The 16,892-nt window shown below is 47.5% G+C and overlaps 7 protein-coding genes across 7 annotated transcripts, besides 22 other annotated features; all 7 read right to left on the minus strand.

The window, feature by feature from the left end:
* Positions 1 to 3: part of a microsatellite that runs on past the window's edge.
* Positions 1 to 10,856: part of a sequence feature (heterozygous, non-Esmeraldo-like haplotype) that runs on past the window's edge.
* On the minus strand, positions 156 to 1,082 carry Tc00.1047053510819.40 (hypothetical protein, conserved; the record flags this gene model as incomplete). Its single annotated transcript, XM_807749.1, has 1 exon — positions 156 to 1,082. The coding sequence occupies one exon, from the start codon at positions 1,080 to 1,082 to the stop codon at positions 156 to 158; it is 927 nt and encodes a 308-aa protein (XP_812842.1).
* Positions 1,128 to 1,160: a microsatellite.
* Positions 1,348 to 1,376: a microsatellite.
* Positions 1,503 to 1,522: a microsatellite.
* Positions 1,806 to 1,857: a sequence feature (A-rich).
* Positions 1,981 to 2,083: a sequence feature (T-rich).
* Positions 2,135 to 2,271: a sequence feature (T-rich).
* Positions 2,521 to 2,565: a microsatellite.
* Positions 2,676 to 2,725: a microsatellite.
* Tc00.1047053510819.60 (heat shock protein HslVU, ATPase subunit HslU, putative) lies at positions 2,737 to 4,161 on the minus strand (the record flags this gene model as incomplete). The annotated part of the gene is made up of 1 exon (XM_807750.1): positions 2,737 to 4,161. The coding sequence occupies one exon, from the start codon at positions 4,159 to 4,161 to the stop codon at positions 2,737 to 2,739; it is 1,425 nt and encodes a 474-aa protein (XP_812843.1).
* Positions 4,042 to 4,086: a microsatellite.
* Positions 4,315 to 4,352: a microsatellite.
* On the minus strand, positions 4,631 to 6,286 carry Tc00.1047053510819.70 (hypothetical protein, conserved; the record flags this gene model as incomplete). Its single annotated transcript, XM_807751.1, has 1 exon — positions 4,631 to 6,286. The coding sequence occupies one exon, from the start codon at positions 6,284 to 6,286 to the stop codon at positions 4,631 to 4,633; it is 1,656 nt and encodes a 551-aa protein (XP_812844.1).
* Positions 6,529 to 6,565: a sequence feature (AT_rich).
* Positions 6,669 to 8,933, minus strand: Tc00.1047053510819.90 (hypothetical protein, conserved; the record flags this gene model as incomplete). Its single annotated transcript, XM_807752.1, has 1 exon — positions 6,669 to 8,933. One exon carries the CDS (start codon positions 8,931 to 8,933, stop codon positions 6,669 to 6,671), a length of 2,265 nt encoding a protein of 754 aa, XP_812845.1.
* Positions 9,017 to 9,043: a microsatellite.
* Positions 10,173 to 10,203: a sequence feature (AT_rich).
* Tc00.1047053510819.100 (mitochondrial carrier protein, putative) lies at positions 10,255 to 11,232 on the minus strand (the record flags this gene model as incomplete). The annotated part of the gene is made up of 1 exon (XM_807753.1): positions 10,255 to 11,232. The coding sequence occupies one exon, from the start codon at positions 11,230 to 11,232 to the stop codon at positions 10,255 to 10,257; it is 978 nt and encodes a 325-aa protein (XP_812846.1).
* Positions 10,857 to 11,656: a sequence feature (areas merged during assembly that could not be assigned to a particular haplotype. This can correspond to areas where the two haplotypes were merged or to regions with more than two copies in the genome that were merged during assembly.).
* Positions 11,290 to 11,309: a microsatellite.
* Positions 11,567 to 11,639: a sequence feature (CT-rich).
* Positions 11,657 to 16,892: a sequence feature (heterozygous, non-Esmeraldo-like haplotype).
* Positions 11,663 to 13,948, minus strand: Tc00.1047053510819.110 (ATP-dependent RNA helicase, putative; the record flags this gene model as incomplete). The annotated part of the gene is made up of 1 exon (XM_807754.1): positions 11,663 to 13,948. The coding sequence occupies one exon, from the start codon at positions 13,946 to 13,948 to the stop codon at positions 11,663 to 11,665; it is 2,286 nt and encodes a 761-aa protein (XP_812847.1).
* Positions 14,393 to 14,434: a sequence feature (A-rich).
* Tc00.1047053510819.119 (hypothetical protein, conserved) lies at positions 15,061 to 15,582 on the minus strand (the record flags this gene model as incomplete). Its single annotated transcript, XM_807755.1, has 1 exon — positions 15,061 to 15,582. One exon carries the CDS (start codon positions 15,580 to 15,582, stop codon positions 15,061 to 15,063), a length of 522 nt encoding a protein of 173 aa, XP_812848.1.
* Positions 15,616 to 15,649: a microsatellite.
* Positions 15,939 to 15,967: a sequence feature (AT_rich).

Genomic DNA, 16,892 nt, shown 5'->3' on the forward strand with positions numbered 1-16,892 from the left:
AAAGCGGCTGTGTGTGTGGATGTAAGAGTTTAGAAAGTTAATGCGCAATTAAAGATATTTTTTTTATTATTTGTTCAAAGAAAAAAAAAAAAACGAGCAGCACAGAGCTTTCATGCGTGCTCAGTGAAGTCGAGTAAAACGTCAGAGAGTCATCGCTACGCGGCGCCATTGTACACAGGCGACGCACCGGTGTACCAATCGGGTGAACCGGTGTCGTCTGTCGACTTTTCATGCAGTTGTCTCACGCTGTCGCGTGCGCTATGCTTCACCTCCACCTGGTACTGCGTCCCAGCACCGCTCGCATGATCATCCTCCAACATGTTCGCCAGCGAATCCGCCGAAAGGGCCTCGTCGGAGCCTGATTCTTTTGACGCTGTTGAATCCGCATCTATGCCCGCTGCTGGAGCTGACACGCGAGACACCGTTGCCGTGAGTCCGCTTGCCTTCTCTGTAGCCTGGTGCTGTTCCCGTGCAAGAAGCGCCACCTGATGCGGTGTGAGCTGTTCGCGATGCAACTGGGCAAGGACGTTCAGCACAACAGTTGCCTCACGCATTGTGATAAACCGCCCCGATAATTTCGCCTCTTCTGCCTGCACTGCTGCCACACGCTTTTTCACCGCCAACTCCTTGTAAAAGCCCTCCAGCACCTTCTTGATGGCCTCGCTGTGGGCAATACCTTTCCTCTTGAGCTCGTAGTATTCCTTCTCCATCCTATCAAGCGGCTTGCGCACCCAAAAGATGTTGTAATACCGCATCCCCTCCGACGCCAGCAGCCGACTCTTCCGCGCTAACTCGTCGCGGAGTGCCGCCCGCTCTTGGCTGAGCGACCCCGTGTCGTCCTGCGTTGGCTCGCTCTCGTTACGCGGGTTGAGTGTCTTCTCCTGCTGGAAGTTGTGATTTATGGGCGGAAACATGCGGAAGTGGTTGTACCACTCGGGCGGAATGTAGAAGCCGGTGCCTACCAGCCGACCCATGCGCTTCATGTGTTGCCATGGCTCGTACGACTCATTCCACACATCAAAGCGCGGCGCGACGCCCATGTTCTTCGGCATCTTGTACAGCCACAGTGCCGTCGACCGCATTCTCGCCCCTTCTCCGTTCCTGCGCTCGCCCTCGTTCTTGCTCGGTTCTTTTCTTTTTCTTTTCCTTCTTTTTCTTTTTCGCCTCCTCACCGCCTAAACGTCCCGTAAACCTATTTCTGTCTGTGCCTGCGAGTGGCGGACTGCAAACCACGCCCACACACACACGCACGCCGCTTGAAAAAAGGCGCAACAAACGGTGAATACAAAAGAAACAGCGATGCAAGAGAGCTGCAGAACACATGCCGTCATCTTACAGACACTGGCAGGAAGGGGGGGGGGGGGGGGAGGGGAAGGCACATGTATGCGAATATAAATAAATACGCATGCTGACGCAACCAACACAAGTGCCGGAGGTAAACAAGGGAGAGAAAGTGAGCGAGAAAGAGTGGGGTGAAAGGTAACAACAACAACAACAGAACGAAAAAAAAAAAAAAAAAAAAGAGAGTGGTAAGGCGGGGAAGAATTACGTCACAGCTCTGAGACACGTGCAGCAAAGGCCAAAAAAGAAAACAAAACACAAAAACAATAATAACAAAAGGACGCTGCTACCGAGCCTCTTACAGGCGTCGCAGTGGCCATTGCCAAAGACACACACACAAGCATTCACTCATACTGCAGAGAAAGGGGGGAGAAGGGGAAAAAAAGCCACAGCGCCAGAGAAAATGGCAGAAACACACAAATAAAAATAAAAAAAAACGCAAAGGCACATGCAAAATAAAATTTAAAAAAAAAAGAAAGAGAGAAAAAAAGAGTCAGAAGAAAAAAAAAAAAAAAACTGCCACGTATTCACAAAGGCACACACAACTGATGAATCTCCAAATACCGCAAACAACATATGACGGCGGTGTGTTGTTGTTTTTTTCCCCCCGTCCCAGTGGATGAACGGCTGTTTAAACCCTCATCTCATCCCTCCTCTCTTTTTTTTTTTTCTTCTTATTTATTATTATTTTTGCACGTGCCTTTTGAATTCCCTTCTGTTTGTTTCCGTTTTCTTTTTTTTTTGTAAATTTTATTTGTTTCCCCCCATTCCTCCCTCCGCATGTCTTCAGAACTTCTGTCCTGTTTTTTAATGCTTCCTTCGCCTTTTTTCTTTTGTTTGTTTGTTTTTCCCTCCTCTTTTCCCTCGTTCTTTTTTGTTTTGTTTTCCTTCCCTTATTTTGCCACACACGCATTTCCCTTTCCTTTTCTTCTCCCATCCACCGTCTCCGGCTCTTGACAAATTCGTTCGCCGCCAGCGCCTCTCCTGCCCCTTCACGCACTCACCTCCTCCGGATCCCCTAGCAACGTCCAAATCCCTGCATACATCCAAAAGAAAAAAAAAGAAAAAAAGACCACACATATGTATGTATGGCGTGGGAGGCAAATCCCAATATATATATATATGTCGCCTTCTTGTCTGCATGGATGTATTTCCGTCCATTTCTAAAAAATGAGGCCCAAAGAAAAAAAAAAAAGAAAAAAAAAAAGGAAAAAAAAAAAAAAAGAGAGCCGTCATTTTTCTGTTCGTTCAATTTTCTTCGCTCCTCTCCGCGCACGACATTTGCGGTAATAATGAGTGCACGGCAGGCAAAAGAAAATATTTCAGTATTTACTTATATGTAGATATATATATATAGTTACATACATACATATAAGTATAAATAAATCTTTTTATCTAAAGAATGAACTTCTTAATATCCACCTTCTTCACCATGTTTTCTACAGACTTCTTGACGTACTCTGCGTCGATGACAAACGTCTCACCCTTTCTGTCAGGACCATCAAAACTGATTTCCTCAACCACCTTCTCTGTGATGGTGATGAGTCGACGTGCACCGATGTTCTGCACGGTGGAGTTTATGTGAGCGGCAACCGTGGCGATCTCCCAGAGAGCGTCTTCCGTAAAGACAAGTTTGACTCCCTCCGTTTCCATCATTGCAATATGTTGCTTAATTAGGTTGTACTTGGGCTCTGTTATGATGCGGTGAAAGTCGTCGGAAGTGAGCGGCTTCAGCTCTACGCGAATGGGGAGTCGTCCCTGAAGCTCTGCCAACATGTCAGAGGGTTTCACGTTATGAAAGGCACCACTGCAAATGAAAAGAATTTTGTCCGTCTTAATCTGCACATTAAACTTGGTTGACACAGTTGTGCCCTCCACAAGCGGGAGCAGGTCCTGCTGGACACCTTCCGCAGAGGCCTGATGTCCCTTGTACCCCCCGGATGCGGTGACAATCTTGTCAATTTCGTCAATCACCACGATGCCATCCTCCTCACAGGCTCGCAACGCCTCAGCGGAAACATCCTCCGTGTCAACCATCTTCTCAAGCTCCTCCTGCTGCACGGCAGGAAGGGCGTCCTTAATCTTTAGTAACTTCTTCACCGTCCGGGTCTGTGCAGCGCCCAAGGCGCCGGGGAGATCAATGGCAATAAAGACACCTTCGCCTGCTGCTGTCTTGGGCTTCGGTGCCTTTTCTTGCAGCTCCACCATCACCTCTATGTCATCCAGGGCACCGGAGCGAAGGTGCTCGCGAAACCCATCCGACACACCGGCCAAAGCCTTCAAAATACGGTCCTCTGCCTTCTGTCGGGCCACCGCTTCGTTCTGCCGCATGAGATTCTGCTTTGTTTGCGTCAACGATGCTTTGTAGAGGTCTTCAATGATGCTCTCCACATCCCGGCCGTGAAAGCCCACCTCCGTAAATTTGGTTGCCTCCACTTTTACAAAGGGCGCATCCACCAACTTTGCCAGACGCCGGGCAATCTCCGTCTTTCCAACGCCCGTAGGCCCTATCATGAGGATGTTCTTCGGTGCAATTTCCTCGCGTATTTCCGGACCCACATGGTGGCGTCGCCAGCGATTGCGCAGCGCCACCGCTACCGCCTTCTTTGCTTCGTTCTGCCCAATGATGTAATTGTCCAGCTCCCTCATCAGCTCCCGCGGCCTCATGTTGCGGATGAGCGTCCGTCCCGTCGTTGACACCGGCGGCGGTGGCATCGATGGTGCGGCAGCGGCGGTGGCCGCGGCACTACAGAAACGAGCCGCCCCAGTGACTTTTATAACAACGCCGGCATGCAGCGGAAAGACAGTCGCACGACGCATGCCGTGGCGTACTTTCACGTGTTACTCTTCCTCCTCTTGCTGGGGTGGCAAATGCAAAGTGCCACGGCGTGTCAAACTCTTAATAGGAAAGTAAAAAAGAACAAAAAAACGTGTTGTGCTAAACCCCACCACTCCTTTTGTTGTTCTTCTTCTTTGTTGCTGTTGCTGTCGTTGTTGTTGTTGTTGTTGTTTAATATATGTATATATATATATCCGCCTCCTTTTTGTTTAGCTCCCCTCCACCAACTCCTCTTTCTGCTTCCCTCGCTGTTCTCGTAAAAAGCTCCTTCCACATGTACGTAAGAAAAAAAAAAAAAAAAAAGTGAAGAGAAGGAGAAATCACGAAATCGCCAATCCCACAAAAAGCAAGGAAACAATTGCGCCCCAACAACGTGTCATATGGTCGCTCAAAAAAAAAAAAACAGCGAGCATGGCTACTCACACAATTGGGTGTCCCTCCATCGCAAAACTATATCGCGTTGCTGAAAAGAACATGCTGCCTCTTTCTTTTCAACGGAGCCACGGATCGCAGCTTGTGTACAAGACGCAGCAGACTTGTTGTAAGAATCCAACTCCGCCGCTCCACGATGCTGGCGGTGTATGTGTTGCGGGAGCCAACCTGCAGCTCTTCCTGAAGGACATTGAAATACAACGCCGAGTACAACCCAAGGCCCTGAGGATGATACAAATTCTCAAGCAGTGGGTAACGCTTCATCAACTCGGACTGCCGCGAAAGTAGACCCTCCACGCCAACAGGAAGCTTCACCCGATGCGTAAAGGCATAAGATATAAACTTCGCCTGCGCTTCGAAAAGCATAAAAGGCGGCAACAGTTCCTTTTGTATCCCCACAAATGCAATGGAAGGACGGTGAACGTACAGTGTGCCCAGATAAAGTCCACGATGATGGTGCATTTCTTTGCCGGTACTATCTCCATGCGACGGCGGTGATTGCCCCCCTTCACCTTTGGAAATTTGCAGCAGCGATGATCCCTCCACCACATTTCGCATGTCACGATGCAGAAACGGGTAGCGTGTGTGATATCCGGTGGCACAAATGATCGCATCGATGTTATCAACAAAGATTTCACCCGGGGTATCGTCTGAACTTTGGATCCCTCCCTGCCGATCGCGCGCCATAGAGCGTGTTTTTGCCTCGGCAATTATATCCACTATCCGCTTCGGCTGCTCTGCGAATAATATGCCGCGTCCCTCACTGCGAAGAGGGTGTCCAACGCCTGGCATCCCTCCCCAGCAAGCAATATTCCTAAATTTAATCCAGTTTGAAACAATGCGGTTGCCTTTTGTAATATCCTTACGCCAGCCAGGTGAGCAGGAAAGCAGGTGCAGAGCGGCGCTTGCCGCATCACGCATAGCCCCACCTTCATGCATCTTCAAAGAAGACCAGTTCGCACCGTTCTCGAGTTGTTGTTGTTGTTGGCGTTGCTGCGGCATGTAAAGAGATTGGCAACTGCTCTGGTACACATCAGAGCCACTACGTAACAGCTCCCAGCAGTAGTCACATGCCGTGACGCCGTCGCCCACAATAACAACACGTTTTCCTTTAAACTGGCGAAAATCCTTTACATGCGAGGCGTGATGCAGCTCACCACCCTCCCTCAGGTAGGGCTCTAGCAATTCCTTTATTCCGTCCGGGTATCGTGGCTCCTGTGTTTGACCGGTGCACACACACACCTTATCAAATGACCATTCAAAAACGTCACCATTCACAACGTTAACTGTAATAATGCGCCACAGGGCATCCCGTTCTTCGTAACGGACGGACTGCACCTTCGTGTTGAAGCGCACAAGCCCTCGGATGCCCATCTTCTCCGCATACTGCTCCAAGTAGCGACAAACAGAAGAGTGATGTGGGAACTGCGGCACAGTGTAATCAAAACGCAAATCGCCAAAACTTATCAGGTCTTTTGGTAGTACACATCGCATCGTTGGGTGTACAGGTGACACAAGTCCCCGCGAGGAAAAAGGGCTGCGTGGGTCGCTGTTCCATATGCCACCAGGGTCTGCCGCCAGCTCAAAGCATGTCACTAGCAAACCACTCCGACGTAAGGCCGTGCAAGCCGCCATCCCGGCAGCACCGCACCCAATCACCGCGCAGGATAGCATTCGTGTCGGTTTGTCTCCTTTTTTCTTTCTTTCTTTAGACCGGCGACTGCGTGTGTGCTTTGATGGCCCTTCCCCTCTCCTTCGTTCATGCTGCGGCCGTCGTTTTTTCCAGAAAAATAAAATAAAGAAAAAGTACAGGAAAGGGAAATTTAGGTCTGTTTCACTCACTACGGAAGGGGTCCACACCTCCACACAACCCTCAAAGAAAAACCCGACAACAGCAGCACAAAATACGAGGGGAGAAAATAAAAAAAGTAATATACATATATATATATATATGCCAACTCAAGACGCCACGGCGTCTCAACGTCCCCACGCGGTCTTGCTTTTTTTTTTCTTTCTTCTATTACATAAAAGACGGATCCAAGAGTCATCTTTGCCATCACACATCCCCCACCGCCCTCCAACCGAGTGAAATTTTCTTGTCAAAGTAAGATCCAACAGGCAACGACCTTTTCAACATGGCAGCCGTCACCTCATCCAGAAGCTCTGGTTTCACGCCAATGAGGCGCCGGAGTGTTAGCTGGTTTTCCTCCTCCAGTGTGGGCTGCGGTTGGATGTAGCACCCTTCATTAACAGCCGCGCCAGGCTTCTTGACTTCGATGCCCGTCACAAAAGGGAAAAACAGCAAATTCGATTCTCTTTTCGGTTTCTGCGGCGATATATGCGGCAAAACGCCATGAACAACACCAACATCTGAGCCTAAAGGAGGTAACCGAGTTTGGAAACGCGGCTCCGCACGAGGAAGTTCCGTCAAGTTCACATAATTATGGTCCGGCGCGGCGTAGAGGATCCACACCTCAGCCTCGCTGCCGCTGGTCAGTACCACGGTGCCCGTGTACGCGACGTTTTGGGGCGAGAAGGTCAGGAATGCCAACAGCAATCTCTCTCCCTCACTGGGTTGCTTTGAGACGACCGCCACACCCGCAACATTTGGGCACGATGGCATCACAACAAAATGTGTAGAGCCCTCCGGAACATGAGGCGTTAAAGGTGCAAGAAGTTTACAAACCGAGGGGGTGAAGTACTGGCGGGGAAATTGCGGTAATTGATGCGGAACAAACGTCACTAGAACTTGATAAGCCACAACAGGCACAAAAAGTTCCTCAGAAACGACTGCAGTAAAAGGGTCTTTGCGTATCGTTCTCGCACCCACCACAATGCTATGGTAGCCAGCCTCTGGCACCATTATTGTAAATGTCTCGCTATTGGTGGCCTCCTCGCGTTGGTGCCACACCCACTGAGGTCCCAGCGGTGTCGCCGTGCTGAGATCTTCGGGCAACGCCTCCAGTGTGCCCTTGTAGATGAAGCAGGAAAGCTCCGTCCGCTCAGGTTTCTCATTTATAAGACTAATATAAAAGGGCGTGGAACGCACCGTGAAGAGGCATCGACGTCGGTGTGACTGCAACGCCAATGGGAAACGAAAGAACGTGTGCGTCAGACAGGGAGCGCCCTCCCACAGAGATTTCCGTGGCGGATTCAAGAGTAATGTATTGTGGCTCTCTTTAGGTAAGTGAGTGAAGCAAAATTCCTGTGGTTTTGTATTGAAATAGAAACTTTCCATGCATTTCTCCGCTGAAACAGACGACGCCAAAATTGGGCCGTCAAGGAAGTTTTGTTTTGGCTTCTCTTTCTGGAGGACAGCAGGACGCTTGGATTTAACAGATGGCAAATCCTTTGAACTGGGGTCCCTACCAGCCTCTGCTTCCTCCACAACGTCTTTATTCCGTGTGGTGTGACGTAGCGGTCCAGTGTAGGCCGAGAGAGCAACGTCCACCAGGTACCGTGTCATGCTGTTCTCCCCCTGTGGGATACACACAATATTCCATGCCCATTCCATGACTTCCTCCGGCGCACGTCCTCGCACGTAGCCTTCAACCACCTTACTTTCCACCTGAGCCCAGTACAGGCACTTCTGATACAAGCGTGCCAAAATAAGCGGGTCAGCGGTACGCTTACGCATGGCCGCCTCAAGCGGGTCGACAACCTCCACGGGGGCTGTTGTGGATTGCACATCAACCCCTAACTTTCGTTTTGCGTTACGAGATGCCGCGGCGCCCCTTCGTCCAGTCACTTTCTTTGCAGTGGTGACAGCAGGAGCGGCCTCTTCCTCGACCGCGGGAGAAGGTGATGGAAGCTCCACAGTTATGTTCTCGCACAACCAACAATACAATGCCCGTGCCTTCTTCATCAAGCACTGTGTCCCAGACTGTCTCCACGTTGTCTGCTGAAACGGCGCAATTACTTTTGCTGTTATTTCCTCCAGTTTTGTTACCCCATCCAACGGGCCAACTGCGCGTGCTTGTGCATCCGCTTCCTTCTGCTCCGACTCGCCGATCCCCCACCCGGCGTCCACAACAACATCGCCTCCGCAAGCGGCACCATCGTGGGAGAACGACACACCATCATGACGACCATGTGGATGTTTTGTGGACGACAAGAAAGAAACACTCTGCCCCTTCGTATTGACCTCTACAAAAAAGCCAAAGTGATGAATGTAGTCACCATAATATCGAAGCTGTGGTTCAAATATGGACGGACAAACGTTCTTTACAAAGGACTCGTAAAGAAATCGCCCAAAATTTTCCAGTCGTGTATCCTCAGTCTCCTCCACGGACACAGACGGCGCTTTTGTTCTCCTGTTCATGTGCCAATGATGTTCCTCGCACTGGGGAAAAAAGGGGGGCAGAGAGCAGCGTGGAAGAGAGAGAGAAGGCTCCAGAACTCCGCAAAAAAAAAAAAAAAAAAAAAAAAAAACGTGCAATGCGACTGCGTGTCAACGTTCCAAATGACAACAAAATTTAAAAAAGGGGAAAAAAAGAAAAAAGGGAAATTGGGTTAGAGTATTATACCTCTCCACCGCCTCCACCGCCACCACCGCCATACCAGCATGGCGATGCAATTCATCGGAGTTCCATCGTAACTCCTCTTCGTTCCCTCGCTCCTTCTTTTTTTATTTCACCCCCGCCCTTTTGGGGATGTTGTGTAGTTGCTTTTGTTATTCTTCTTTTTGCCTCCTCTTCGCCCTCTCGCCCGCCCCTCGTGAATACATCTTCAGGAAAGTACACACATGAGTGCCTGACCCAATGGCAGAATCTCTCAAAACTGACAAAGGGGTGACAAACATGCAAGCAATTCCTAAACACCTTCCACTTTTTTTTTTTTACTTCGGCCCTCAGGTTCTCAATTATTGTTGCATTTCCCTTGCGTCAAAGTTACAAAATAAAGTAAAGCACAATGCTGACAACAGCATGGCTCATCTCCGCATTTCACCCCCAAATGACACACAAATACTTGTCTGTGTGTGTGTATGTGTGTCTGTGCGTTAATAAAACACACAGACAGACACCTTCCCCTTTCAAGCACCGTCATTTTATCGCCATCTCTCTCCTCCCTCCTCCGTGTGAAGTCAGCGACAGACAAATCAAAGAAAGGAACAAAGGCAAAGCGGTGTATAAATCTGGACAATGCACATATGCATAGGTGACAATAAAGAGAAGAAGTATAGATATATAGATATATATAAAGAAAAAAGAAATATGGAGAAAGAGAGAGTGAGGTAGAGGGAGAAAGGGAATTCCAATCTATGGCAATGTGTGAAGGGAGAAAGGACCAATTTAAATTATTTCACTCCTTCTCTCTTTCGTCTATGTTATTATCCATCCACAGAAACGTATTGCTGGTAGGAAGAAAAAAAGAGAGAACTCACAGGCAAATAACTTCCTCCCCTGCAGAAACACACAAGCACGCAAGAAAAAAAAAAAAAAGAGAGAGAGAGATCAATAATTGTGATAAGAGTGCAACTTGTCCATTTTTTTTCCTCCTTTTTTGTTAGTCTCACCCTCAATAAATTCACCACTTTGGCAAAACAAAACGGAAAAAGTCGTTTTTTATATATTTTTTTTAATTCTATTAAACCCAGTTTCTTTTCTTTCTCTATCACACAACACGTCGTTGAAGTTCCACTCTTAATCGGCCTCAGAGACCGCCATAGGGGATGTCGCTGTCGCAGAGTTTGAAGAAAGTACAGCTGCGTATTTAGCCCTCGCATTGAAGCACATGTACGCATACATGACAATCTCAAAGGCGTATATCTGCGCTGCCTTACTAATGATGCTTCGCAGCAGGTGGGGAGAGAGGCCCTTGTAAAAGCCAACAACTCCATCCGCTTGATAAATATGCCGTATTGTAGGGAAAAATCGTGTGTGTTCACATTGACGTGTCACAAGGTTCACGGTACGCAGGTGCGTAATGACAACGTTGTATGGGTAGGCGACACCCACCGCCACCAGCTTCGAGACCATCGTCAGCGATACCATCGCCGCAGATGTCAGAAGAAAGCTGTTTGAATCTTTAAAAGACCCTTCCTTTGTTATGCGTTTAAGAAGCTCATACACGGACCAGAAGAGACCCTCCTCTACAAAGCGCCCACCTATGTTTGTCACCGTACCGCGGTAGAAGCCGACAAATCCCTCACGACGCATCACATCCCTAAATACTTCTCGTACGGTCATTCTATCATCCACCTGCACACGCGTGCGTACCAAAAAGAGCGGCGCAAGCGTTAAATTCGTGGTACAAACAGCACCAATAGCACACAAAGCGGGTCGTATACGCTCATCCACGCCCAGCTGCGCCATTTCCTCCTGCAAAAAGCGGTACGACGGCAGATAGATGCCGTTGGAAGGGAGTGACGCCATCATGTTCGCCCCGAGACCACGCGAAAAGGCGTGTCCGACTCCCATACCGAATAGATCCCTTACAGTATACAGGAGACTTTTATGCGGCTTGCCGGTGGCACCTCGACTCGCAGAGAGTCGAACGCGAATGGTATCAAGCGGGTTCGTGATACACGTAGAGCACACGCCAGAGACGCAGCCGGCAAAGACAGAGACGGCATACTCCCACTCCCTCCGTGGCGCGGAAGTTCCAGCTGTGGTGGACATAACTGTTTCTAATAATAACAACAACAACAACGAAGTCCGCTGCAGAAACACCCACAAAATAATAATAATAATAATAAAGCCGCATCGGCAAAAAAAAAGAAAGTTTCAGACAGAAACCGAGAACTGCTTTGAAAATGGCGGCGGTGGCTGTATCAACGGCCACCGTAAAAAGCGGCAGCCACCAAGCACACACACACGGGCACAATTATTTTTTAAAAACCTCTTTGCTTTTCACCACTGTTTGTTCCTCTCCCTTCGACTGTTGCCTTTCGTTTTGCTTTGCTTTCATTGTTATTTTTTGTTTGCTTCTTATCATTCTTAATCGCTTAAGGCGCCTTTTCCTTCGGCCTCCCTTTTCTTTCCTTTTTTTTTCCATCCTCTCTTCGATCTCTTCATTCTCATTCCCTCTCAATTGGATGGCGGTATTTTCTTAATGCCTTGCCATGCGCTTCCGGTGGCGAGACTTGCTTTTGCTCTTTAAACCGTCGCGGCGCTTGTAAGCGGCCTTGCCATTTCTCTCACGGCTCTCCGCCCGCCTTTGCTTGCGTGCTTCACGTATCTTTTTTTTCTTCATCTTCTTGATGGCCCCGGCCTGAAGCTTCTTCTCCGACTTGCGCCGCAGTTCACGATGGGCGTTTTTCACTCTTTCCGCGGCGCGTGCCTTCGCATCGCGCTCCTGCCGACGCGCCAGTTTCTGCTTTTGCAGGAACTCCTTCTCCTCACGCTCCCAATTGGACAGTTCGTTCTGAAAGTGATGAACTGTGACCTCCGCCTCCTTTTCGTAGAGTCGCCGCGCCTCCTCATCACGCCGCTTTCGTTCCGCACGACTAAGACACCATGTTTTCTTGGGCTGTGCCGTCACACCGTCGGCAAACATCTCCTCCGCGGAACGGCTGTAGCGCCGCTCCGCCTGCGCAATTTTTTCCTCTAACGCCTCTGCGACCAGTTGACCTCGCACCTGCGGGAACACCGCGTTTACTTTCCTCGTTGCCTCTGAAAGCAATTCATCCGGCACGTCGCGGCGCTTCACGGAGGACACCTGATGGCTATTCACAACCCCGCTCACTGTAATTATCTTTCTCATAATGTCAGCATCCTTTGATTCGTCCACAAGCGACACCGCCGTGCCACTACCACCGATGCGAGCCGTGCGACCAACACGGTGAATATACGCCGTGAGTGTCGGAGGCAAGTCAAAGTTCACGACCGTCGACACTCCCTTAATATCAAGTCCACGGGAAGCCACATCTGTCGAAAAGAGGTACTGCACCTCGCCTGATGCAAACTTCTTTAGTGAAGCAAATCGCTCCTCCTGTGGTTGATTGCCCTGCAGTTCCGCACTCGTGAAACCCAACGCAGTAAAAAGAAGATGTAAACGATGTGCCGTCGTGCGGTAGCGAGTGAATACAATCGTCTTTTCCCTAAAATATCCAAGACAGAGGGCCACCAAAAACCTTGACTTAATCTTTGTAAGGTGCTCTAAAGCATCCTCCGTCTCATGAGAATCCACTGCTTCGGATTTTGCTGCATCCCGAAGCCGCTTCGAGCGAATACGCTTCTTCTTATTGTCCACCTTTTCTTCTTCATCTCCCTCCATTTCCCCATTCCCCTCATTGTAACAACCCCTCAACGGAGCCGTTGTTCTCGTTGTTGTTGTTGCATCGGAAGACAGGCGGATGCGTACAAATTGCTGTCGCAGTTTCGACTGGAGCGCCACATGTCCAACGTCAACATTTTTCGGCTCAAACAAATGTTCCTTCGCAAACTCGTCCACCTCGCTCGTCATGGTTGCAGAAAACATTAACACCTGTCGAGTCTCCTCAGGGACGCGTTGAATGATATCCACCACTTGGTCTTTGAGTGTTACAGTAAGCATCTTGTCGCATTCATCGAGTACAACCATCTCCACGCCAGAGACATCCAAAGAACCATGTGCGCCCTTGTAGTTGTGGAGCAAATCCACCAACCTTCCAGGCGTTGCAATAAGAATATCAGGAATCGACTCCAGAGCTGCTTCTTGGGCGGTTTGCGCGATACCCCCAATTGCCAAGGCGACAGTCAACCCAGTTGTATGGGTCAGTACTTGTTGCAGCATGTATTGGCATTGCATGCCTAATTCTCGCGTGGGAAGCAAAATAATGGACCGAATAAAACGCCGCTTTCCTCCCGAATGCAACTGCTTCTGAGGTGCACGCGTCAGAAGAATGTGCAGAAGCGGCAGGAGGAAAGCTGCCGTTTTGCCAGACCCTGTTACCGCCCGTGCACATACATCACTGCCGCCGAGAACCGCAGGAATGGCTTGCACCTGCACAGGGGTTGGAGAAAGAAATCCTATATGCGTGACGGCCCGCACAAGCGCTTTACATAGGCCTAATTCAATCCACATGACTTGATCCTGTGTCTGATTTCCAGCCCCATTCCTTTGTTTACTGCCACAACAGCTGTTGTTCACGGGGATCGTCTCGCCTGGCATGTCTGTCTTCCACTCCTCCTTGCGTATCGGCACAATGTCTCCAGTACCCTTCACACCCGTCAAACCAAAGAAAAACTCCGAGGCACCTTCTATCATGGCATCTCCACTGGTCACCGTGGCATCGTCACTGTTCACACCCGTATTTACGTACGGTATCCTGAAAATCTTCTTACTGACGCCGCACACATTGTTTTTCTTTTCACCTGAAGAGCGCTTCCGCAGGTTCTGGTGCGATGCTCGCATTCAACGCAAGCCAGAGAGAAAAACTTTTTGGGTAACTTCCTTTTATCCCTATCTTGTTAGTCTCAGACCTTTATTGTCTCCCTTACTTCACCTTTCGCGTTGCTCAACTTTGGATGGAGTCCGTATCGTCAGTGGCGGGGGTATCACGGCCTGATTCATATCGACACAATATATATAAGGAAAGAGAAGAAGACAGACACATGGAAAAAAAAAAAAATGAAACAATGGCAATACTCCATACAGGCTTGAAAGGTTCATCTTATTTGCTTGAATTGCCTCTTAAACAGCATGAGCGTGCTTACCTCATGCACCCATCTCACATAATAAAAATTAAAGAAATAAATGCAACGCCAAAAAATAACAATAATAACAACAAAAAGCTGGCAAACTGCGCGGAATAAATAAAGCGGTAAAAAAAAATGTGGGTAAGAAGATACGCACAGTAAAAAGAAAGAAGAAAAAAAAAAAAAGAAGGGAAAAAGAAAATGAAACTCTTAGCTGTTGCAACGGCTAGTAGAAATAATGAGAATGAGAATGCAATACACGGTGTTCATTTTTACTTCCACACGCTACACAAGACCTTTGGAGAGAGAAAGAAAATAAAGTACAACTTTCCTTCCTTTTACTATTTACCCAATTGAATAAATCTCCCCCGTAAACCGACCTTTTTCTCTTGAGCCCCATTACCGTCTTGCTTGCATCATTCCTCATGCGTGTCCCAGTCCATGCACAACCACTCCCTCATAACGCCCATTTACGCCTGTCCTAAACTTTCTGTCGTTCTGTCCCTCCCATGCCTTAATGGTATCTGATGATATTGTTACCAAAGTCAAACCAGAATCATTGGGTGAAGACAGACCAAAAAAAGTTGCTGAAAAAATATATTCACAGCAACCACCAACAGCATCCTGTAAGAAAGCCAAGCCGAAGCTTATAATTTAACATGTCAAAAGACAAAAATAAAAACAGCGTACTTTTTTTTTTTTTTTTTTTGTCATTCTGTAAGATAACAGAAAAAACATGTTCAAGAACTTTGGGGGGGCCTTACTCCCTTTATATTCTGTATTAATAAACACAATACGCACACTGGTACCATAATTCTCGCCTACATTTTATTCGTAATGTGTAGAGATAGCGTATGGATTGTGTCGGTACATAACGGGGGCCTCAGTGGAGCAAGTAGCGGAAAATCTGCTGCTGCAGCGTGCACGATGCACCTCCCTTGCCGGGAAAGAAAAGGATGGCGCGGCCTCACGCTCATCTAGTCTCTTTCCTGGTGTTGTTGGCTCACTCCGCTCAAACCCAACAACTCTTGACTCAGTCCAACACGGAAGTGAGACAATAACTGGATGTCGTCGGGAGAGAGAAGTGACGGGGAAGACGGCGTTCAGAGAACTCTCTGCTGTCATCGCGCTGCACCTTGTCGGGGTGGGGAAAATGGCCGCGTCTAGTCGCTGCAGACCGGTGGCCTTAAGTAGTTCTACATTGCGCTCTTCTGTTTGAAGTTCATGTTCACCGTGGGCAAAGGCGCATCGAGTGCCAAAGGGACATTCCTCCTGACGGAGGTAAAACTCGCAGAGGGCTGTTCGGTACTTGGATGGCTTGACCTCCGCATGCTTGTTGGCCTTGGGCATTCTCAGCTGTGTCTTTTTCTCTGCTTTTTAAACTTTCCTTTTTTTTTTTTTTTTTTTTTTTTTTTTTGCTTTTCTAGTGATATGAAATTTATATACAAATGTATATATTTTTGTTTTCCGCAAAAGAAAAGTAAATGAATGCCTTAAGTTCTCCTGTATTTCCTCTGCCTTTCGAAGGTCTCTATCTGTTGTGTTTGCTTCGTTGTTGTTGTTTTTTCTTGCCTTCCCCTTTAATTCTGCTATAAGTTGCCTGTCGTTGCTCTCTTTTATTAGTATCCCTCCTTGTAACGCGAGTTGTGTTCACGTAATTACTCCTTACGAAGTGGAAACGGAAGCCGTTGCATGCAAAATAAAGGAAAAAATAAAATATTTACAAAAAAAAAAAGGAATTTGGTGTCTTCGCAAAAAACACAGCAAAAATAATATTAACTAAAACATCCCTGATCAAGATTAACAGAAATAGAATAAAATTTAAAAAATTCCATCAAGCCCTCTATAATGGCAACTGCACATTTAAAAAGAAAGAAAACCCGTGTGAAGCAAAAAATTCCAACTGCATCGCTAAGGAACTCGCAAAAAAATTGGGCCAATGATCATGCAAAATCAATTCCGTGAGTGAAACACAAAAAAACATGCGTAGAGGCTTGTTAACCCTTCCACTCACGTTCATAAAACTCAAAAAGAGCCCATTAAAGAAAAAACAAACGCTCTGAATGTTATTAGGGCCAAAACATTATTTCTCCCTTATATGTGCTTCGCCGCGGACTGTCGAGCCATATGAACAAGAAAAAAAGTAGGTTTTACGAGGGGTTTACAGCCCACCCTTTTTTTGCGGGCGCCTCACTGCTGCCGCATTTGGGTATTAAATACTAAACAACTTTGAATAAAAAGAAAGCAGCGGGTAAAAGAAGAAACAAAGAATAAAAAGAAAGAACACGGGAAAACGAAGCTTATTTTTACTTAATAAAGAAAAAGGTGTTTTTTGTGCCAAATTATGGAAAGGTGAACTATTGTGGAAAAGAAAAACGATTAAAAAAATGAAGCTGGATATAATTTAAAATTAATCTGGAGAAACATAAAAGACATATTGATTATTTTTTTTGCATAAAATGAAGAAGAAAATGAGTAAATAAAGATACGCTTTTTATTATTATTTCTTTTTGAAGGATGTTTCGCTGATTTGTACGTGCATATTTTTTGGGCTTTTCTGCTCGGTTACCGCTTTTTTCTCCATAAACAGGAAATTTCTTTAAAGTTTCCGGTTAGGTATTATTATAATCTGCATACAGACCTTATATCGTATTTTTTAT

Source organism: Trypanosoma cruzi, genomic scaffold (genome assembly GCF_000209065.1).
Source record: "Trypanosoma cruzi strain CL Brener 1047053516899 genomic scaffold, whole genome shotgun sequence".
Classification (NCBI taxonomy): domain Eukaryota; phylum Euglenozoa; class Kinetoplastea; order Trypanosomatida; family Trypanosomatidae; genus Trypanosoma; species Trypanosoma cruzi.